This window comes from Sinocyclocheilus anshuiensis, unplaced genomic scaffold, assembly GCF_001515605.1.
Source record: "Sinocyclocheilus anshuiensis isolate Anshui unplaced genomic scaffold, SAMN03320099.WGS_v1.1 scaffold183, whole genome shotgun sequence".
In the NCBI taxonomy this organism is placed as follows: Eukaryota; Metazoa; Chordata; class Actinopteri; order Cypriniformes; family Cyprinidae; genus Sinocyclocheilus; species Sinocyclocheilus anshuiensis.
This window is the reverse complement of record NW_015548309.1, coordinates 832,161-856,485: the sequence shown is the minus strand read 5'-3', so window position 1 is coordinate 856,485 and position 24,325 is coordinate 832,161. Positions and strand designations below refer to the sequence as shown.

The 24,325-nt window shown below is 36.9% G+C and overlaps 2 protein-coding genes across 3 annotated transcripts in view; both read right to left on the bottom strand.

The window, feature by feature from the left end:
* Nucleotides 1-1,081: 1,081 nt before the first annotated feature.
* On the bottom strand, nt 1,082-9,819 carry LOC107656287 (F-box DNA helicase 1-like). Of its 2 annotated transcripts, none has more exons than XM_016444050.1 (21): nt 9,709-9,819; nt 9,341-9,502; nt 8,757-9,250; nt 8,467-8,597; nt 7,417-7,549; nt 7,064-7,254; nt 6,783-6,857; nt 6,281-6,363; nt 6,033-6,201; nt 5,678-5,897; nt 5,405-5,492; nt 5,143-5,229; nt 4,918-5,054; nt 4,718-4,814; nt 4,401-4,564; nt 4,166-4,241; nt 3,601-3,804; nt 3,332-3,457; nt 2,552-2,658; nt 2,297-2,431; nt 1,082-1,397 (listed from the first exon to the last, which is right to left on the bottom strand). In XM_016444050.1, the coding sequence occupies exons 1-21, from the start codon at nt 9,722-9,724 to the stop codon at nt 1,230-1,232; spliced, it is 3,063 nt and encodes a 1,020-aa protein (XP_016299536.1). In that variant the 5' UTR covers nt 9,725-9,819; the 3' UTR covers nt 1,082-1,229. The 2 variants fall into 2 exon arrangements, with proteins under 2 accessions (XP_016299536.1, XP_016299537.1); XM_016444051.1 differs by having other exon boundaries at nt 8,757-9,244.
* A 9,625-nt stretch (nt 9,820-19,444) lies between these two features.
* Nucleotides 19,445-24,325, bottom strand: part of LOC107656286 (ADM2-like) — a 9,783-nt gene continuing 4,902 nt past the window's right edge. Inside the window, exon 3 of the mRNA XM_016444049.1 lies at nt 19,445-21,284. Coding sequence (XP_016299535.1) covers nt 20,879-21,284 — 406 coding nt within the window. The 3' untranslated portion in view covers nt 19,445-20,878. The remainder of the gene's footprint in view (nt 21,285-24,325) is intronic.

The window sequence follows — 24,325 nt, the reverse complement described above, 5'->3', positions numbered from 1 at the left end:
TTACGGATTGGAAACGACATGAGGGTGAGTAATTAATTACAGAATTTTCATTTTTGGGTGAACCATCCCTTTAACTTAAAAAAATATAAGTTACATTTATATAGCACATAAACACAGATCGGACACATTCCTGTTTTGCAGGACAGTAGTGCAAAATGAGGCACTAAAACATCACTGTTTGCTCAGTGACATCAGTTATCAGTTAGATTTCACAATGAGAATGATCTAACATCATGTACGTAAGACTTGTGGTTTTGTATGAGGAGTCCGATTCAGAGTGTGACTCATACACTGGACATGATCACCGGCCTTGGATGTTTTTCCATGTATTATGAAACAGTGATGCAATAAACAACTGTATAAGGGGATTCACAGGGACATTAATTATTTACCATTAATTAATGTATATTACAAACAGTTTGAAGAAAAAAACAACAGTGAGACTGCACCAGATCTGACCAAGATTTACTTGTCTGCACAACATATATATATACACACATATGATTACAAATTCTCAAAGAATGGCATACAAGTCACCTGTCTTGCAGAAAATGTCTGCTGAAATAAAAAAAATTAGACTTTTTTTTTTTTCAAATGGTACAAAATTAAAGGTTACATAAATTATGATCATGCTTGTACAAAGAGTTAAACATCAAAAAACCCTTTGGAAAAAAAAAAAAATTAGACAATGAATATATACTATACAGTGCAAAACTTAAGTTAGCCTAATTTCACACTTTGTCTTTATGTAAAACTATATGTAGGAATGGTTATCAGTCTTCCCACACATCACTGATGTTACAACTGTGGTCCTAAACACATTATACATTAGTGTTTCTCAACTATTGTGTCGTTCACAACAGCTGTAATACTGTAGTTATCGAGAGCTTGAACAGGCCCTTCTAAAGCTGCCAGAAAAACCCGGAAAAAGACGCACTGCTTATTCTCCACCTAAAAACAGTGATGTCAATGTTTAGTGTTTTCCAAATAGGGCAAGTCACAATGTGGGAGAACCAGTAAAATGAAGTAACAGGGGGAAAAAACACTTTGGTGATGGGATTTTTATTTTTTTTAAGAGTATTAAAATAGTTACGGAACATACTTAAAAATAAATGTAACTGAAAAAAAAAATTAAAAAAATCCAGTGGAGATTTGAGTTATCCACAAATGTGAACTTTGCAAAATCACCCCAAAAGACACAAAGGCAAAAGGCCACTTAAATATGGTGTTTAAAGTAAAGATAACAGCATGGCGACGTTGATGGGCAGCTCTATCCTTTCATTGGTATAGGTCATGGATCTGACCCGTTCAGGTGAAGAGAGCAGGAAGGCTGTAGGTCCCACACGCTGCTCCACACAGGTCAAACACAGAACGCCGCCCGCGTCCATGCTGTCCATCTGAAACACATTCATTTAATCAATACAGGAAGTGAGTTTTTGAACCTACAAGAATTGCTGAAAATTTACTCCCCCTCGGGCCATCTGAAATGTAGATGAGTTTGTTTCTTCATCAGAACAGATTTGGAGAAATTTACATCAATTGCTCACCAATGGATCCTCTGCAGTGAATGGGTGCCATCAGAATAAGAGTATAAACAGCTGATAAAAACATCACAATAATCCACACAACTCCAGTCAATCAATTAACGTCTTTTGAAGTGAAAAGCTGCATGTTTGCAAAATTCTTCAAGACATTTTTTTTTTACTTCAAACCATTGCTTCATGCTAAAATACGAGTCCTTTATGTATAATATTGCATTCTCCAGAGAAAAAGCCTGAATCAGGAGAGAAATATGCACGGATCAAGCACCATTTACAAGTGAAAACAGTCTAAAGCAGTTCTAAACAAATATGTTGGTGGATTTTGACGTGAGAGGACAACAGAGGATGGACTTTTTCACTGGAGGAAGCATTATTATGGATTACGGATAATGCATTTTAGCCAAAAGTGCCGGTTTTAAAGTTAAAATGACTTGATGGATTTGTTTCTTACAAACACACAGCTTTTCACTTCACAAGACACTAACTGATGGACTGGAGTCATTTGCATTACTTGTGGATTATTGTGATGTTTTTATCAGCTTTTTGGACTCTCAATCTGACGGCACCCATTCACTGCAGAGGATCCATTGGTGAACAGGTGATGTAATCCTAAATTTCTACATATCTGTCTTGACGAAGAAAACTCATCTATATCTTGGATGGTCTGATGGGGAGTACATTTTCAGCAAATTTTAATTTTTGGGTGAAATATTCCTTTAAAAGACAGATAAACAAAGGTGCAAAAAGACACTGACATATCTGACGGGGATTTTGCTCATGCTTAGGACGGAGTCTGTGATGATGTGGTTCTCACAGCCTTCAATGGAGCAGACGAGAGATGGGTCTTTACTCAGCAAAGTGCTGGTCAGCTCTGACCGCAGGAAGTACTCCTGTGAAAGATGAAGAGGCAGGAATAATAAGAACGCTTCAATGTCATGATTTTTGGATATTCTTTGGATTATAAAGATCAGAATGAAACTGAAATGCATAGACAGAGAGCAATAACTCACCCCAGTGAATGTGAGGATGTTGCTGATGGTCCTGGTGATGTACAGCGATCTTTTGGCTCGTGTGATCGCCACGTATAACAGGTTCCACTCGTCATCTGGGACGTTCGCTGCAGCCAGAGAGTAAAAATTTGTCATATGCATAAGATTCTGATTGCAACACAGAGACTACATTCTCAAAAAAAAAAAAAAGGGGGTAGTAACTTTTCATATGGTACTAATATGTACAATTTTAGATACTAACGTGCATCTTTAAGGTGCAAATATGCACCCTTTAGGGGTAAATAAGACACAAAAATGTACCTCCCCAGTGACTGCTTTTGTACCTTTTTTCCTGAGAATGTACAGGATCTCTAACATACTACTTATATACACTATTTCTTAAAAGATGCATTTCAGAATTTATATTAATAAATAAGTGCATGCAAGTCAGGATATTTCAATCTTTGATGCCTATTTTTTAACAGAATAACTTATTGACTGGTTAAAACTGATGGCACATGCAGTTGAACCCACAGAAAGTGTCCAAAGATTTCAGATCATCAGAAATGTACACTCTTAATGGACACTTTGATCTACCAGATGTGCAGACGATCACTTGGCTAAAGCCCAGATGGACTTTGACGCTCAGATGCAGAGACTGTATAACTGGTAAGAGCTGGGCTTTATTTCATTATGTGCAAGTGTGTGTGTGTGTACACACACACACACACACACACACACACACACACACACACACAGAGTATTCAAGAAAAGATACATTCCTAAAGAAATGCCACAAACCTGCATTGAAACCGCCCACACTCTGCAGGTTGTGTCGTGCACACGGTACTTTCATAAAGTCATCCGTCACAACCACTGCGTCAAACTCCAGGCCTTTTGCCTTATGCACCGTACCAAGGATAAAATCTGTCACAATTAGAGACATAAAGGTATTCAGCTTGTTTATGAGGGCTGTATGCATACAGTGATTTTACTGCATGCCATCATTGTGTATTTCTCAAAAACAGTACTTTATTTGACTTCTATCTCTTTATTTCTGTCTGACTCACCTGCGCACACTGTGCTTTTCTGGGCACGATCATAGATCCGTTTTACCAGCTCTGGAATGCGTTTGTTGTATTTTTCCACCACGGCTAGCTTGGCCTCCAGCTCTCGGTCTTCCGAGGCCATGGCGTATCCCTTCAGACCTCTGAATCCGCCCATCTTATCTTTGCAGAAACTTCGGATGAAGTAATCCTTGATCGCAAGGCTCTCTAAAGTAGAGAAACAAATCCAAACAAAGCAAACTTTAAAAAAAAAAAATTATTTAACAACCATCAGTTTCAAAGATCCAACAAGGTATTAATAATCTGAATAATCTGAAATAGCTTTACAGATAAGAAACAAACACTACAGAAACCATGCAACACAGAAACCATTGTGAGCAATCCAATTAGGATATTTTGTAAAACATTGAGACTAATGCTGAGTTCACACTGCACGATATTAGCCCGCAACTGAATGCTACCCCAGATAGTCACGTAGTGTGAAAACAACGGCGATCCGACAAGTTTGAAAATCGTGCAGTGTGAACTCGGCATTAGGTTATAAAACGTTCAAGCTGAAGTGACTCACCATTCTTGCGTTTCTCCTCTGGCTGCATCAGGACCCAGAGATCCATAATTTTGTCCAGTCCAAAGTTTTCAACACCCTGAAATCAGAGATTGGCCATTTTTTAAAGAAATACTGACCATGTTTTATGCAACTTTTTCTGACTGAAAAACTGCACAAAACAACAGAATCAGACATTCAGAATATATCACACTAAGATAATTCATTACCAGGTAGGACAAATGTTTAATGCACTCACTCCCACAATGTAGATCTTGCAGTTGGGGTTGACGTCTGTGAGTCGGACAGCCTCGCTGAAAACAGTGACATTACAGCGGCTCAGAATGGCCACGCTCCCTTCTGGCAGCCTCTGTCCCAGCTTCAGTTGTTGCAGTGTTTGTGTGTCCTCCCCTCGTACACTCCCTGAAAACATGCACATAGCAGTTTTATTATTGCCAGGTTCATACTTCAATAAAAAAAAAATTAACTAAAAATATCTGAGAATTTACCACTATTAATATTTGCAAAAAATATAATAACAATAAAAATTGCCCAAATATAATTTCTTAAACTTACCATCCTGATTCCCACCAACCAATATCTGCTTCACTTTTTTACAACTGTCCAATACTGCAGCACCAACGTATGCGATTTCTGATCCAAACCTGAAGCTCTGTGAAAAATATGAGTGGTGATATTAGAAAATATTTACCGTTTATCACACTTCCTCTACAAATATTATCTGTGATTTCCTTTTCCTGTGTTTTTGTTCGTACCTGTGTGAGATAGTAGATGTGTGTGTGAGCAACAGCACGCAAAGCATTAACCGCTCCTCTGAAAGTGTAAATCTGTTGATGCGGATCTCCAACCAGGATTTTCCCACAGTTCTGAGAGAGCATAATGCCCATAATGACTGGACAAAGACCACAAACAGAATACAAAATAAGACCACATTACAGTCAACAACACATTAGAGAAAACGAAAGGTGATTTATTTTAACCTGGTGTGCAGTCTTGAGCTTCATCAATAAATATGGCATCATATCGGTCCAGCTGTGGTCTCGACAGCTGCCAGAGTTTGAGGTATCCTGTTTACAACAATCAAAGGAAAAACAACATGAAACTTAGATAAAACATCTAAGGAAAATAGGAAAGCAGATTCTGGGTTTGTTTATGGGACTTGCTATTGTGACTGAGCGTGAAAGGAAATTAGCTGAAGCTCATGAATTTAAATATCTGATAAATCCAGATTTTGGTGATTACCATCATGGGTCATGTTGTACACTCTCTCTTTTCTGGACTTCAGCTCTACCATTTGGTCCCATAACTTTTGTGTGAGACCAGCAAATGTCTGGAGAGAAAGAGATTTATTAATGTGTTTTTTTGTCACAAAAACTGCCTTTGACAAAGGAGTGCAAAAACCCAAATAGATCGTGATATGCGTTTTACCATTTGGTAACACTTAATACAACATTTCCACAGGCACAAACTACATCCACAGATGTAAACTGATATAACCGTGTGTCTTCCCATTACCATTTTTTGGTGGTCGTCTGGGTATTCTGGCTGTCCGTGTGTGTTCTTGTACTTATATGGAACATGTTGTGGACCAACGTGCTGGTCTACGGATGCGCAGAAATTGTGGAAGGTTTGCGTCACCACTTTAGCATTGACGAATCCCCCGTGTCCTTTAGGCAAGATCCACGCCACATCAAACACTTGCAAATTATTGGACAGTTTCCTCATGTTTTTATACCTGTATAGCAGAAAAGACACATAAATGATTCTGGTTATAGCTCACTGAGAACATTATTCATTCTTTAAAATAGGTGATTGATTGCATGGTGAATGTTTCTCTGCCGACTGGCCCACAAATACAGTCTAAACTGACCTCACTCCCACAGCTCTGAAGGCCATTGAATGGACGGTACTGCATTCAACGTTGTGTGGAAATGAGCGCTGAGCTTGCATTGCCACAGATTTGTTGAAGGCCAGGTAGAGGAAGCGCATATGTGACCTTTGCTGAGCATACTTCACGAGTGTGGTCGTCTTTCCAGTGCCTGCAAAAAAATAAGAATGGCATTACATGCAACTCAAACACTTTCAGCTGCGAAATAATTTAATGATTTTTTTCCTCACCTGCAAAAGCCATTATTTTAACAACATGATGATTCTGGATGTCGTGGTTGAGTATCTGCTGTTGCTCGTGAGTGATTTGCTGCCTGAGAATGAAGACGGTGATGATCATTATAATTGTGTCAAATATTATAAATTATTTCACAATTATAACATATATTATTTGTAATTAATGTATACACTTCTGTTCAAAAGTTTGGGGTCAGTAATACTTTAGAAATGTGCTTCTTATGCTCACCAAGGCTGCATTTATTTGATCAAAAATATAGTAAAAACAGTACTATTGTGAAGTATGATTTCAATTTGAAACAACTATTTTCTATTTTAATATGAAATTTATTCCTTGATAGCAATGCTGATTTTTCAGCAGTTCAAAAAGTGCAACAGAACAGCATTTATTCGAAATACAAATATTTTGTAACATTACACAAAAAAAAAAAGTACTGACCCAAAACTTTTGAACTGTAAATAATACACAAATACAATATCAAAATTTGATTCCCACCTGTTGTCTTGCAAGCCCGCAGGAGGAGGAGCGTTCTCCATTAAGTGCAGCACATAGAAGATATTGTAATGCCACCTAAATAAAGGTTTAAAAAGTGAAGAATCATTTAAATCAATCTGCAAAATACAGAACATTCTGTACTAAGTTTTTGCATTTATTTGGCTAGTCACATGACCGGAAAATCATGTTGTTTAACTCCTCAACTGCTATAAATAAACATCTGATTGTAGTGCAGAGGTTGCAGCCGCTTATAGAAAAAGCACTTTAAACTGGTCTCTCACCTGTTGCTTATGTTAATATTATTCTTTCTCATGGCCACGAACAAAGTTGCCACAGCCCACAGGTACTCCGAGATTCCTCCTGCTGTCAGCAGACACCCAGACTTCCGCAACAGAGCTACCAGGTCCAAGACATCTTTCACTCCGTCAGCCAAAATCAACATCAGCGCCATGGCAGACCAAGGGTTTGGACTCTGTAATACATGTCGATAATTGGTTAAATATCAAAACATCAAAATAAAGTGGAACTGGATGCACATTATAATGTGTATATACAAGATACGCATGTTGTTCCAACATAAACAAGGGCACTAAACTAGTAGTTGCAGAAATTGTTAACTGTGAGATTTCATTACCTCATCATCCACCATGTCTGGCATTCTGTCTTTGATGCAGGCTTCAGCATGAGCGTAGAGCTGATGTCCTTTCACACACGCCAACACGTCCTTCACATTCACCCTTTTGCTGTGTTTGAACTGAGACATGTACCTAAAAAAACCAATGAGATTTTCAACACAATAATATACATCTTATTTATTAAAGGGGTCATATGATGCTGCTAAAAAGAACATTATTTTGTGTATTTGGTGTAATGAAATGTGTTTATGCGGTTTAAAGTTAAAAAACACATTATTTTCCACATACTGTACATTATTGTTTCTCCTCTATGCCCCGCCTTTTTGAAACACGTCGATTTACAAAGCTCATCGGTCTGAAAAAGCGAGGTGTGCTGTGATTGGCCAGCTATCCAATGCGTTGTGATGTAGATAAGTTGGGGGCGTGTTAGAACGAGGCGTTTTAGGTAGGTGTGGCTGACTCTGAACTTTTATAAATAATATCTCTTTGGATTTGAGACTTTAGTCTTTGCAACTTTACAGATCTTCTTTATGCACCAAGAGCTCGTAACACTCCAAAGAGAAAGGAAAAATTGAAATCGCATCATATGACGCCTTTAAATTAGCAATTTTTTACTCTGACGTTTGATTATATTTTGTATTTACCATATTTTGCATTTGAATTCATTCTTACTGTATTCTTTTGATTTTTATGTTGCCCTCTCATTTTATTTTCCCAACCATTTTCTATATCTATTCACCTTATTTAATTTTATGTATAGTGTACTTTGGCTCTATTAGTACTTTGCCAATATTTATGTTATCAGTCTTGTTAGTGATGTGCTTTGTTGACTCTAAACTGACCAATCAGCAGATAATTAAGCTACAGTTGACCCCCCGTTGTACAATTGTCACCTAATAAGTTTGACCTCTATCAGCAGCTCTGATGTAGACTTCAAAATGACCCATAGGTGTGAAAGTGGGGGTTGGGAATCACTTTTTGTTGTGCTTCAAAGGCGCAAATAATAAGTCCTGTGGTTGCTTTACTGAATGAGCATTTTGTTTTCTTACCTCACCATATTGAGAAGACACAGGTCATCCTTTTTGTTAATTTGATTATCATCCAGGATAGACTTCACCTCCTTCAGTGCCTCATTTTGCCGCTTACGGTATCTGCAGTACAACTTCTTCCAAGGTAGAAACTAGGGAAGAAACCATGAGATGTCATAAAATACTGCCACACCAACACATCTAAATAAATCCCCTTTAAGTAATACCTACACAAAGTTTACACAAAATTCAATGCTATTATTAACTCACAATCATCTCACTGTAATGTTTGAAAGGCATCAACATCACACCTGGGGGTCCATGACGACGGCCCTCCAGTGATGGCACACCAGGTTGATGTTTCGATAGAGATCATCTGCTGGAAGGTGTGCGAACACTTCCCTCAGGACCTCCTCAGGCAGATCCTGGACATGGCCCTTGGGCACCTCCTGGCCTTCCTGCACTCCCAGCAGGCCGTAGTGGGCATCAGGGAGGGCTTCGACCAGGTCCTCCTGATCCTCTTCTTTTCTCACCGTAACTTCCAACAATTCTTCTTCTTTTTTAACAGACGTAGTTCCTACCTCAAAGTCTTCGTCGAACATATCCTCAGTGATTCCTTCCATATAGTCCTCCATCTTATCCTCTTCTACATTTTCTTCTTTTGGGATAAGATGCCCGATCGGTTCCTGTTCTTCGTTCTCCTCCTTCACTGGTGTTTTGGTTCCTTTTGGGGGGCTGGTGCTTATGACTCCAGTGACAGAGAAAAAATCGGTGATGCCTTTCTGTTGTCCCACACCACCTGTAGCTTAACAGCGAAATTAAAAGGTGTTAAAGTGCAAAGTGAGAGCTGTATTGTGCAGAAAGCTGCAAAACGCACTGACAAATAAAACAACACCTTGTCTACTTCTTTTGGTGGGTGTCCTGGGCTGAAGTCCTCGGTTTGGATCCGTGTTGCTGAGGTTAGCATTAAAAGGCTGTGTGAGAGACTGGTTCCCTGGGTTGCTTTGCAGCAGATCACTACATTCTGAGGGCCCCAAGTGCCTGCGTTTGGCCCTTCCTATATAAAAGACATATTAGACAGCGAATAAGCCATTTAAATCGCATAAAACACACATACTAAACGCACAAGATCTGAGCTTTGACTGCAGCACTGACTGGCGTTTGTGTCCATTTAAAAACATATATTCAATCTAACTTACTCACAACAAACATGACGTGCGAAGAGAAAAGGTGGAAAACAAAGAACCCAATCGTAAATATTACCTCTCGTCGATTCCATGATTCACAAACGACGAGTCGTTTTACCCCACCGATGAGCAGCAGAATGCGTGCACCAAAACAAACACAACAACTTCACAAGTTCTCCGTTTCCGCTCTGCGTCACTACAAATTAAAAGTTCGGATGTTACTCCAAAATAAAAGTTCTAAAAAGTCCTGCGATTAGGCCTACTAGGATCCTCGCTTCTGATTGGACAGACGCAGCATTCAGAGTTCAAATATTTTTGGTTATTTAAAAGTGAATTCTTGTTAATTAACTGCAGAGACTGCAATGAAGGCAAGCTGAAGGCGAGCTGATAACTGGTGTAAGTGAACAATGTACCTAAAGTCTCTACAACACATATAGGCTAACTAGGTTAACTCTTTAGTTACTACATAGATATGTTTATCCGTAAGTTATTAAATATAATTTACCTTGATGCAAATGGAGGTGTTCCTACCAATGTCCTGCCCAAAAAACCTCAGAAGTGGAGCATGTTCTTAGGGGGATTTTGTAAGGTTCACTGACATTGTTTGTTTTTGTAATGAGCTGGTTGGATGAGAGCGAGAGAGAGAGAGAGAGAGAGAGAGAGAAAGAGAGAGGCAGTGTTTTTATTTATTTTAAATTAAATATAAACTATTAAAATTCGCTTTTGTTAATTGAAATTAAGCTGAAATAAAATATAAATATTATATGAAAAAAACGTTTAAAAATTATCTTGGCAACTAAATAAAATAAGTGAAAATGAAAGTGCAAATTAAAAATTAAAGTACAAAATTTAAATTAAGCTAAATAGATATTTCTTTAAAAAAGAGATACCTAAAAAAAAATGACCAAAGCACATAACAAAAATTAAAATATAAAAATAAAGCTATTTTAAAACATGAATTAATTCTATAATAGTATATAAGTGTCTGTGCACTTGAAGTCTGTAAATGTTCAAGGGTGGTTCTGGCTCTTCAAGAATTGCACACAATACTATCTGCGTCTCTGGTCTGCTCCAAACATCAATCAAAGGCTCTCATTCTGCACTTGAACTTCATGCCGTCTTAAAGCCTTTCTAAAGATTAGACTCCAAGACTCTTATGTGTACATGAAGATGCATTAAGAGATGCTCTAATCCAGAGCTTTAACAAGAAGTGTGATTCAAATTGCAGGCATGCAGCTCTTTTCAAGAAAAGAGAGGCATGACGTATTAAGCTACTAAAAGTTAATACAAATAAAGTCAACACAGGTTTGTTCTATGTTGTGTGTTCAAAGTATTGTTTGATAAGGCGAGTCTTCAGAGGGATCCCGCTGTTCGGACATGTAGTGAAAGTTGGTTTCGCCATTTGAACACAAGGACAGTGACGTGTTTAGCCTTGTTGTGAGGTGAAAGTGTGACTGTGAAAGATGCATTGTGGCGCTCAGTCTGTGGTCTCTCTTGACCATGCAGTTACAGTGAATGGTGACTGAAGCTTTTAGACTTAAAGAATGACGTTCAAAGCTAGAGACCAAGTCGTGTGGACTGGATTTATAATACTGTTATGGTCCTAAAGAGCTTCTGTCCTCATTCATTGTGACGGTATAGATAAGAGTGAATAAGAACTTCTTCATTTGTGTTCCGTGGAAGAAAGAAAGTCATTCAGGTTTGGAAAGACACAAGGGTGCTGATTGTATAGGTGAACTAATCCTTTTAGTCTCCTGCATATGTGATATAAACAATAAGGTCAAAAGTCAAGCGTCTCCATCTGAACTCATTTCTCGTCAAATTCGTTCGTGGTCAAATGATCTGAGTGTTTGAGTTATAGAGATCCAAGTATTCACTCAGACCCGGAAAGGTCATGACAGTCAATAAAATCCTATAACTCTGTGGGCATTTTTTATAAAGAGTATACTGTATTTTTTTCTAGTAATGCTAAGCTGTAAAAATCGAGAAATTCTAAGGTATAAACAGTATATATATCTATATATATAATTTTTTTAACATTTTTTGCAACATTGAGTATTGATATGGATAATGGGTGCATTTTAGTGAAAAAGGTTGAAAACCACTGCTCTATGCTGTTTTTTCTCTTTTTTCCCTAAAATGTTATAATTTAAATTAAATTAATGTATTAATTTAATTTGAAAACATTTATTACATTTTCGTGTTGTTTTGTCAATAAATACAAAAAATATATTTTTTGTTAATTGAAGTGAAGCTTAAATTAAATATGGATATTACACTCTAAAAAATGCTGGGTTAAATACAACCTAGTGCTGGGTAAAATAGGGACAAACCCAGCAATTGGGTTGTTTTGACACAGCGGTTGGGTTACCCAGAAGGTTGGGTTAAACATTTAACCAAATCGCTGGGTCAAAACAACCCAATTGCTGGGTTTGTCCCTATTTTACCCAGCACTGGGTTGTATTTAACCCAGCATTTTTTAGAGTGTATATGAAAATCTTAAACTTAAAAAATAGAAATGTTGGCTTGGAAACTAACTGAAATAAGTTAGTACTAAGCATTAAAATTAGTAAAACAAGAATGGAAAGAAAAAATTTAAGCTATACACACACACACACACACACACACACACACACACACACACACTAAAATGAGTATTAGTAGATATTCACTGAGAAAACATTTAAGTTCAAGTTTATGCTTAAACGTTGGCATGATACTCAAATTTGTCACACAATTTTTATTAATCATAAAAGAAGCCTGTTAATATTCTTTCAGAGCATCTGTTGTAATTAAACCCAGGTGAAAATTTTGGCCTTTGTTTAGTTATGCCAAACCATGCTGACTTATCCAAAGCCTACCAAATCTTTCCAACCTCATTTTTTAGGGGGATTCAATCCAAGGAATGATATTAATGGCTGTTTGTGTGGCGTTTGGTTCCTTTCTGTCGTTTTTTTCCATATGCTGCTGACGGCTGGGAATTCCTGCTCGTGTGAAGCTGCACGTATGCAGAATGATTCCAACACTCGGCTCTGCCCTGAATCCTGACAAGAGAATGTGTGTGTGTTTAAAGTCATGCTCTGCTCAAATAGCGGAGCTCCTGCTTGGCTAGACTGTCTATGACATCACCTTCAAAAAGAGTGCGTCTTAGCATGCACTTCTCAAGACCCTCTAAATGTTAGTCAGTAAATCTGTTTCTGAAGCATTTACTTTAGAAATGACTGGATCTTCCAAGCACTGTGTAATACAGCATAATTGTCTCATAACCTCAACATAAGTTATGTTAATAATAAGTATGGTTAAGTATCATTTTTAATCAAATATTCTCATAAAAAATGTAACTTCTTGACACTAAGATCAATCAATCAAGAGTCAAGATGTTAAAAATCTTATAATCTCAGAAATGTTATGTTAAGTCCCAACTAACAAAAATATGATTTAATAACGTTTTGCCAATGTATGCATTAAAAGTTATGAAAACACTCAGAAAAAAACACTCACATTTCAGAAAAAAAAGTTCCATACACTATGTATAAATAACATTTTGTTGCTAACATTTTGAGAACATTATTAAAGAACAAATAGCTTTAAGTCAACTCACCTTTATTTGAATAGCGCTTTATACAATACTGATTGTGTCAAAGCAGCTTTACAGTGTCAAACAGGAAAATAGTTTGTCGATGCAAGAAGATAATAACAAGTCATTTTTCCAGCTAAAGTCAATTCAGTGATGATTCAGTGATGTCATCATCCAGTTCAGCTCTCTTCCAATAGTGTCTGTGCAATCAGTCAAGCGTCCCCAACGGCGACAGTGGCAAGGAACCAAAACTCCAATGGTGACTGAAATGGAGAAAAAACCTTGGGAGAAACCAGGCTCAGTCAGGGGGCCGGTTCTCTTCTGACCAGACCAAACCAGCACGGCGTAGTTTAATTCCAGGCTGCAACACAGGTCAGATTGTGCAGAGGGCTTGTCTGGTTCTCGTGGTCTTGTGCCGATGGTCGTCGAGGTGACGAGGTCTTCGCATGGGGATGGGGTGCATCTAGTTGACATGGTCTCCGCTGACATTCAGGGTTGTATAGAGGTCGTCTCTAGGTGCTGATCTGGTCTGGATCCGTATGGCTACAGTGACCTCAGAATAAGAATGGAAGAGACTAATATTAGTGTAGATGCCATTCTTCTTACAATGTAGCGAGTACATCGGGTGTTATGAGAAGTGTTCCCGGTTCCGGTTGACACAAGTAAATGAAAAAATGCTTGTTTTGCATTTAGCTAGGTTTCTGGCATGTCTGCCAGCTCAGAAATATGCAGCCAGTTTTTAATGAGCTGTCTGAGTCTGAGTCATTTAACGAGCTGTTTCAATTTGCAGCCGGTTTCTACATAGATAGCTAGCTATTTGAATAAGACCACCTCCAAGCCATGTATGGAGTCCAAGGCAGCAATTCATGTGTCTTGTGTCGACATGGCCCATGCAAGAGAGGGGTGGGGTGAGCAGTAGCTCATTATCATTTAAAGAGACATGCACCGAAACGAGTCGCTATGAACAGAGCTGTTTTTGACCAGGTAAAAAGGGTATTTTACACTTTAACCAAATTTGACCCAAAGTATGTTACAGACATTTCTTGGAGACCATAAAGAATCAGACCACCTTATGGGCATCCGATGTCCCCTTATGCTAGCAGAACGTTTGTTTATAACTTTGTGAGAACCTTGCCAGAACATTAGCCAAAGTTCTGAGAATGTTCCGTTAATTCATTGTGATAAACGGCATCTTGCGCAGCACTCCACGTTTGGACTAAAATACTAAACAGTTGCTGCATTCTGTATTTTAAAATGCAAGCTCACATCCTTGTTGTATTTGTAGTCCTTAAATGGAAACATTTTTAAAGAGCACAACAGTTTGAGAAGTCACTTCTTGAGCTCTGACTGTCTGTAATTTATGTTTTAGAACAGAATGTGAAAGCAATGTTAACCACATGCAGCCATTATTTCACTCGTAAATCGAAAACTGCAATTCTTAGTGTCCATTATAAGTCTAGAGGGAAACCCGTAGCTTGAGCATGTTCATTCTGCTCCAGTTTTTAAGACTACAGCTGAACATCTCCAGTTTTGCAGCAGCTGCCATCAGTGTGGCGTCTATTGTCTCTGCAAATGCGTCAAGACATTGCTGGTGAAATCTATCTATCTATCTAAGTTATTAGCAACCTTACTCTTTACTGCTTAAAGTGCAGAGAAGAAACAAATGAAAAGATTTTGACATTTAAAAGATTTCAGCAGTGTGTATGACTGCTTGTTTGGGCAAGCTTATAGTTTTGCAATGAATTTATGCAAACTCGTAATTCCATTCAGTGCTCTCCCACACACTGTGCCTGAAGATGTTTGCCATTTACCCTCCCATGTTCAGGGATACATGCATTTCTATTCATAGTGACGCTTGTGAGATCCTTGCTGAGAAGAGCAGCATCTGTTAAGCTGTGGATGCTGGTGTGCTGGTGATAATAAACCAGCTTGGAGCAGCATGGAAATTTATTCTGGTTGAGGTTGACATATTGTTAACGATGATGGTTTTTTAATATAACGTTAAATGGCTATAATTACCCATTTTATCCTTAGAAATGACTAAAAACTGCATGTTGCAAAATACAGCATGCTGCGTTTATGTTCTGATTACTTTAGTTAAATGAGGCGCGTCTATATTTGACTCTTTTTCTCTTGACCACCCTAATTTACTTAAGTACACATTATAAAAATACATTCAAACAATATTTGTTAATTTTTTAACCAGGCCAGATTCTGTAAATTTCCTCAGCATATTTTTACCCAGTGTATCTGCTTCTGCGTATTTTCCCTCCATTTATTTAAATACTCCAATTTAAAAATAAAACTATTCAAAAGTTTTTATTTTTAATTGAAATAAATCTGAAATATAATCAAATTAAATATTAATATTAGAGGAAAATAAAATCTGATCAAACTAAAACTAAATAAAAATAAAACAACTATTGAGACATTTTTTAAAAACAAAAATTAATAAAATGGCAAAAGCACATAAAACATAAAAAACTAAAATGAAAAAAGAAAACAAAAATTTAAAACGAATTTAAAATATTAATAAAAATATATAGTAGTATATGAATAATGATAAAATAACACCTGATTTAACATATAAATAATACATTTATAGCAAAATAGCAAAATAAAAATAGCTGAAGACTTTCCTACACTTGCCTTACTTTAATAGAATAAAACAAATATGTTTTATAGACAATATAATACTTATTATACATAATAGGTATTATACTGGGGATGTACATTACAGTTTTTTTTAGCATCTGTCTGGATCTATTGGGAATCATTAAAAAGATTAAAAGAGGTCAACTTTCTCTGAAACCTTCAACTTTAATTTACTTTGAAGTGCCTCAGGAATTCACAGTTGAATCATAATTATAATTTAATCATAATTGTCTGAATGTATACAGTAAGTCACGTGTTAAGAATGATGCAATCCCAGCTTGAAATTACCATTGACATTCCCACTCTTCATGTACTGGGTCCACAGATATGAGAGATATGGTGTCAGATGACATAAGAATTTGACCATATGCAGTTTGCAGACTTGTACGTTGGCTCATTTGAAGGACATGGTCATGCAATGACATAGACTTTTAAAAAAAGTGCTCTGCTCTAAATAAAATAATGAAATGTTATTAAGATCGCCTCTAATACCATTTACTGTATTAAAATGGATTTTGTTTGGTTCAGACCCATAAATTGTGAAATTACAGATTTTGGGAATGTTTGTTCCTCATATTATCTGTAATTATATGTCCTTCAGATTCATTTCTTCATTGTGAGTAATACTGTATTTTCATGAAGGCTGTAGTCACCCCATCACACAGTCAGCTGATTGGTTTACCCATCTCCCAGTGACCTGCTTTTTCTGTCTGCACAGCTGTTAGTTGAGTAGCCCATGTGATAGTTGCCTGGTCATTTATTAATGGCCCTATATTAGAAGCCACCTTTTCCTGTTGGAGTGGAAATTTTTGTTACGGAGTTGGTGATTAGCCAGCACAATGCCAGAAAGGGTCCACTTTTTATTGCATTTTATCGGCTTTCTAACTTCAGTCTAATGTTTAACTTCTTGTATCTGATGCCAAGGGGCATCATTGGTTCATTAACACAGTTTTGTGCATTGGCAGACACTGTGTGTAATAAAGTTTGTGAATCTAGGTGTTGTAGTGTGTTAAAGGACTGAGACTGGGTTGCAAAGGAATATGTTCAAGTGGTTTCAGTGCTCTTTAGATTCATAAAGATAGTGGCTAAGCCTGGACAGTTATTGCAGACAGACACAGACTTATTTGCTAGTTATTCAGTGTTCAGGAGTTACATAACTGCAGTACAAGGTGGCTTGAGGACCCAAGTTGTATTTTAAGCAAATCTGCGAAAAGTGAAAAATGATTTGATATCTCTGCTATCATTTCTGTAGAATAAAAAAATACAAAATTAGGATGAATATATATGTATGTATATATATGCATACATTCATGAATTCATTATAAAATAATTATTTAATATTTTTTAATCATTTGTATGGTTCTTTAATTAAATGTGCACTAAGTATTTGTTTCATATTTTGCTGAATGACACAACAGTGGTCTTGGACTTCATACCCACATAATTGCTTTGGATGCAGAATCGCGGAATTTTTTTTTTGTGAGTTGCCAGATGTCCTATTTAAAGGTTCATTTCTCATTTATGATTCATTTATTCTGCAGCTAAAAATGTTTTGCGTATTAGGTCCAATAACCAAGATAAAAATATCTTTTTCTAGACCTCTGTTATGACTGGAATCTTCAACCCTATGTGACTGTACATCATTTTTAATCATGTTTGTCAAAGTACTATTACATTACCATTTAAAAGTTTATGGTCAGTTTTTTTTAAGAAATTAATACTTTAAAGATAATGTATCTTGCTTTCTAGCAGCACAACTGTTTTCAACATTGATAATAAGAAATGTTTTTTGAGCACCAAATCTCAGATTATTAGAGGATCATGTGACACTGAAGACTGGAGCAATGGCTGCTGAAAAATCAGCTTTGCCATCACAGGAAAAAAATGACATCTTAAATTATATTCAGATGGAAAACAATTATTTTAAATTGTAATAATATTTCAAAACATTACTGTTTTTACTGTATTTTTGATAAAATAAATGCAGCCCAAATGCAGCCTTTCATAAACATTAAAAATCTTACCGACCCCAAACTTAAGTGTATTTTTTTAGTCTTAAAACTTTTACTGTACTTCGTGCACTTTTAATTTGTGTTCTGTGATGTCCGTGTGTCCTTTCAAAGTAACAAACAACCGCTGTTCACATTTAAAAGAGAACAACACATCAGATTTCATCTCACTACTATGTAGTGCTTTATTTCACAGAGAAAAAAAGAACAATGTATGGGCGTGACAAACTAATTTGACCGTCTTCCCTAAATATACTCTTTTTTTTTTTCATACCCAGAGGACAACTCTGAGGTGTGAGAAAACACTGTATGTGAGAAATAACATCATTGGTGACATAGATACACACATGCAAACATAAATACATAAACTTAAATATCACACCTAATAATAGTATTCACAAAAGATAGTGTACATGATACTGAGTCCGTCCTCATGCAGTGTGCTAACGCCCTTTAAAATATATTCATACAGATCCTGCTCAAAATCAATACACAAAACTGATAAATCTGAAGTTCAAGTGACAAAAATAAAAACATGCTCCTGCTTTAAAGTGCTTCGCATGGTAGTAACAACACAACTGACCTTTAGTATCAGCTAAAACACGCTCATGGCCAGGATGACGTTCACACACACACACACGTCTTTAAAAGTCTCCAGGACACAGATTCATAACGTTCTGTGTATTCTTTCATCACGAACACGTTCACATTAGCGTGAAAGCTAACGCTTGTGTTTTTCTTAATGAACTAAGTAGGTCTTTAAAGGGGGACAAAGGTCATGAAAATACGCAATACACAGGGGCAGCACACAAAAACACACGCGTACAAAGAACGATCAGGGCCAGATACTGATGCACTTGCTACATTCCAACCCATGTCACCAAGACGTTCACAACAACTCATAAATAGTCAAATAAATAGATAAATAGTCAAAAAAAAGGAATGTGATCAATATAAGTCAACATGAGGCAGGTTAAGAGGCTCTCCATGTGCAAAAAGTACAGATTAACCAGGCTCTCAGCAGTTTAAAAGCCTTTTAATTATGATTAGTCACGAGACATCAATCAGATCGATTACAGCAGAGAGAATGGTGTCGGATATATAGAGAGCCTTTGAGCAAATTAGCGCCAAAGCACCAGCGATTACTTCTTCCTATGATCATCATCATTAGAATCAGCCATGACAAGGAAAAAGACTTTTACAGTGACGAACACCATCAAATCCAATTGAAATTCAAGCCCGTTTAAAGATAAATGAACAGTATAATGTAAATGCACAGAAAGGTATCAAGTAAATGCTGGCTTTTTTGGTCGGTTCTCTGCCTTTCTGGAGCCATTTGAAAGCAAGTTGTCCTATAACATACATCACAAAGTGGGAGAGTTTGGCCTGGATACCTAGCTGAAATTGAGTTTTTGATGTTTAAGTAGGATTTTTAGGATTACTTCTGCTATTTTAATCCTCAGGCGTGTACTTTGATGTCTCACAGCGTTCCCCCGACATCCACAGCCCCTCAAAAGGCATGGAAAGTTTTAAATCGGTTGGTTTTTACAGCTATTTTCCTACGTCTGTCGGGTATTTTTGGTCTGTGTATCCACCCACGTATTCAGACATGATTATTACAACAAAATGGAATTTTTAAAATACATGACACAGCTGGAAGAGTCCTTTTGGAAGGCCATTTTCCCGAAAGACTTTGGAACGCTTGCTCCTCAAATTTTGGTAGAACCAGAATCTTTAATTAGAGTTACAAGAATGAGCTTGAGAATTACTTAAATTATGCCAGTCAGTGTGTGTTAAGAACATTTTTGAGGGCATTTATGATATTAACAGTTGTGTCGTTTACTAAGAATACTGTTTTTGTCAATACAATGCAAGTCAATGGGGTCCAAAACCAACTTCAGAATCCTTTGAGGTGCAATGTATGAACATTTTGTATTACGCAGAATGAAAAAGTCATACAGGTTTGGAACTTTATGAGTAAATCATGACAAAATTATTTTTTGGGGAATGATGAGATGTTCCTTTAAGAGTGTTTCGCAATAAAAATGGGAGAAAATGTTTTTTAAACAGCCCTTAAGCTAGTTTTAGCCTCTGTAACCTTGGTAATGGGTATTTATGGGTGAGTTAGAACCATAATTTAAAAATGCTCCGAAAAGTCTTGCTTCTGTTTATAAAATGTGGCAAAGCCTAGCAGGATTCTGTCAGAGTTGAAACTGAGACCTTGGGGATTATAACTCATTCTTGTGACTTTATGAACCACGTGAAGTGTAATATTTCAGACGCCAGACCTCAAAGTGCACTGAGAAGCAATAATGTGTTAATCTGGATTCGATGGTGATTGCTACTGTATTGTTATGCGGGTTCAACCAAGGGACCACTGTGTTTGTAAATTCAGACAATTCTCCATTGTCTAAAACCCAACATTTAAACCCAACGTTGCAGTAGCTATTCAAGTGAGAAGGTATCAGATGGTGGTCTTGCACCACTTACGAAGCAATTGTAGAAAGTCTGCTTTCTTCTTAAAAGTCTTTTGGAGACACAAGGTGAGAGGGTTCAGAGATTTTTGGAACACACAAGCCTCACATTGACAGAAATCCAATCCCACACCTTGTTGAAATCCACATTAAAGGCTCAGCCAGTCTGATCAGTGATGTAGAAGTTAACAGTCTTAGATGAGTCGGGACATAATGCGGCGTAACCCGGAATAATCTCTTATCTGAAGACTTAATGAAATGACAATATTAAAATAAAGGATCTGTTTGAGTACCAAAAAATGAGAGGCCAGAGTCAAAGTAATTCAGAGGCACCGAATTCAAAATTCGCCATCAAGTAACAAGAGGTCCTTTCTGTCCAAAAAGGCACAATATACACTCCAGAAAACCAAGGCAGAGAGGAGGAAAGAGTACTACAGCAGTATCCTATTGCAATAAAATAGACAAACACCAGGACAGATATGTGTAACGCTGTTTTCTTGGTCTTAGTTTTAGCCGGACATCCCCCTAAACTCATCCGTAACTGTGTGGACTGCGCGGGTTAATGGGCGAGTCTTCTCGTCCGCTTTGCCCGACCAGTTGGTAAAGGCGATGACTGAGGTTTTGTACCTGGCAGGTACCGAGGACGCATCTGACACGCATCAGCTGAGCGTGATGATGGTTATGGTGGCCTTTTGAGTGCACATTGCGACGACCTCTGTGTCTAGCACTCTCTCCCGTTTTGGCGGACTCTCCTACCATTGGCTGACCGATGTGGAATGGGTTTCTTATTGGGTCTTGAGGTGGCGATTTGGAGAGGATGGCCCTCCATAGAATGGTGCGGTCGATGGAGACGCCATGGTCAGTGTTTGGGTGCTCAGTAATGTCCGGAGAGATGGTATTTTCCTCTCTTAGCTGATGTCTTGTCATGAAGTCCAACCTGCAATGAGACAGAGATGGGACTTATAAATATTGCACTTGCTCAAGTTTGAACAGAAAGTTATATGTTATTTCATTGCACTCTGGAATGCTTGATTCTGATTAGTCTGTCTGTCTGTCTGTCTGTCTATGATGGCTATTTAAACTTTTTGAATGCAAATTATTTTACAAATAATTTTATAATTATTATCATTTATTTAACTCATCAATATTTTAATTCCAATTAGATGTTACAATTCTATTTTTAAACAATATATAAATTTTATATATAATTTATAATTAATATAATTTATTTACTTTATTTTTCATGTATTTATTTTATTATTTATGATTTAATCATAAATAATAAATCATACCTTACACTTTTATTTATTGTGTTGTGGAAGAATATCGGTTGTTAAAGTTTAAAGTATAAAACTATAAAAATAATGGCACATTTCATGGTGAAATTAGGTTTATGCAACTATTTATTGCACAGAATTGGCTTGATCCAACATTTAGCATCATTTATTGTATATACTAAATGTGCTGTTTGGTCAACCGTGCAAACATTTACTGCAACCAACAACTGCTCACTGTTCAAAAAGGGTTTGACTCCTTGTGACACCGTGTATGGCAAACACACTCTGGTTTGGTTGTAATGGCCAAGGCCACCTGCACTCTGTTTGATTATCACACACTGGACACTGAGATCTTGGTTTTTGCACAGATCTTTGCAGTTAGCAGCTCATGGCAGGTGCATGCTAAGACAGTGGCACTTTTTAACCTTGTGATGCATAAAGTTCCATTTTTGTACTTTTATTTCCAAATGATCTTAAAAATCTAGGATAAGCATAACTATAAAAGAGCAAACCATTTATACAAAAACTCTAAAGCTGAAATTTGAGAAATGACAGGGTATATTGCTGGGTTGGAGCACACCATCTAATCTCACAGTTTCATGCTAAATTTAGCGAAAAAGCTTGCTGAGTAACACTGACTTCGCTAGACATGTCTTTGCACAGTCTTGAAAGTTTAAAAAAAAACTCAGCTTTCCAGAAAAAGCTTTCTTTCCAATTACTCTTGCAATTTGTTTTGTCCAAACATTTAATAATTAGACTTTTTATAATTTTTTATATTCTTTTTATACACTTTTTTTATTCTTAATATACTATAAATATATTCTTAATATAATACAATATCTTTATATTATTTATATATATATTTTGCTATGAATTTTCTTCTCTTATCTTGTTAATATCTTCTTTCCTCAGAAAGTTTACTTTCTCAATGCACCAACTATACAGCCAGCTAGTTTTTTCCTTTGCATTGTGGTCGACCAAAATACCACCTCTTTAAAATATAATGACTATCTGCCCAAAGTGGCCTGGATGAATAGTAATTTTCCCCCTGTTTTAATGTATGCCATGCCACTGGTCTAATATGTTATGCTGTATTTAAATTTTTGCATATTCATCAGCAAGTCTCCACACCTCTGAAAACTCCATCTCAGCAGCTTCACATGATCAAAGCTAAGCTAGTTTCTCTTTGAGCTTGAACTAAGACTTTTAGATACTTAAGCAGAGATAAGCTACCCGTATACTTCATCTATTTGGCCTTTCACCTCTTCTGAGACCCCATTATCACACCTCAATATTTCTCAAATCCTTTCAAATGTCTGCTAGGCCACCCTGTCTCATGACTCATTCTCAATGTGCTCACATTGCTATACTTTTAGAGCCTTGAAGAACTTTAGAACCTTGAAGAAATTTAAACATCCATGGAACCTTTCCATAACACATGCACAAAGGGTTCTTTAAAGAGGTAAAATGTTCTTCAGATGATTCAAATTTTCTTAACATTGAGAATTTTTTTTTTTTTTAGAACTGTTCCATGAAAGGTTCTTTGAGGAACCCTATATGGTTCTTCTATATGGAATCACTGCTTTGTGATTTCTAGGGTTTTCTAGACCTAGAGATTTGTTGACCGTTGTTTCTAGAAATGTCCTGTTTATCCATCCCATTGTGATCCATTTGTTATACGTGAATAAACTTGAGAAGGGCTGCCACCTTACATATAATCGAACAGAGGTGCTAATTAAAAATCTCACCTGGCGACATTTACCTTACAGACCACAATGAAATGGGATCTGTGATTCTGGGGTATTTGTAGACTGAGCATAGTATTCAGCCAGGAAAATTAGCACCTGGACCTCGAAATTGAACCCATCTTGGTATAAAGGTGGTAATCATGTTTTGCAGAAACTCTGTTTGCAATATGCTGAATAGTCGAGGCACTTCCAGAAACTAGAGGAATGGTCGAGTCTTATATGTCGAATCTCCATCAAATGAGCAAATATCAACCTGATCACCTTTGGAGATGGACTTTGTGTCTGAGTGATTTAATCTTTTGTAATGTAACATGTTCATTGCTGCCACTGGCTGCACACCTCTTGTCAGACTTGGTACTGGCAGGCTGCCACCAAAACCCTGTGATGCCTTGTGAGAACAGTTTCTTTGTGGGAAAACAAGGAGATCTGATATTTGATTGCAGTTTATTCTGTGATCTTCCACTGAGAGAGGCAGGTCAGATCAATCCAGTATTATTGTTTGTTCTTGCCGTAAGGCCGTGATTTTTGCACCTCTCTGAAACTGGTCACGGCTGTTTGTGAATTGCTCATAAGCAGGTTATATTTAGCTGTACAGAGAAAAAGTAATTAATGTACCTGGCTCTTTTATGGATAATGTGACCATAAGTCAAACCAAGTGACCTTCTCCAGTTACTATGAGACGTATCCTGGTACATATGGCACATAATGCAGATTTTATGCTCAAGAACAGTGGGATAAAAATGAATGCTCAGAGTTGGTGGTTGCTCCCTAATTTATTTAATATATTTAATTCTACATAATATGTTTAATTATCTATCTATCCGTCTATCTATCTAAAAAAAATTATTTATTAATTTTATTATTAAATATTTTATATAATTTATATTATATATATTTATATAAAATTCTATTTTTTAAATAATTTATTTATTGGAGTTTTAAACAGTAAACTG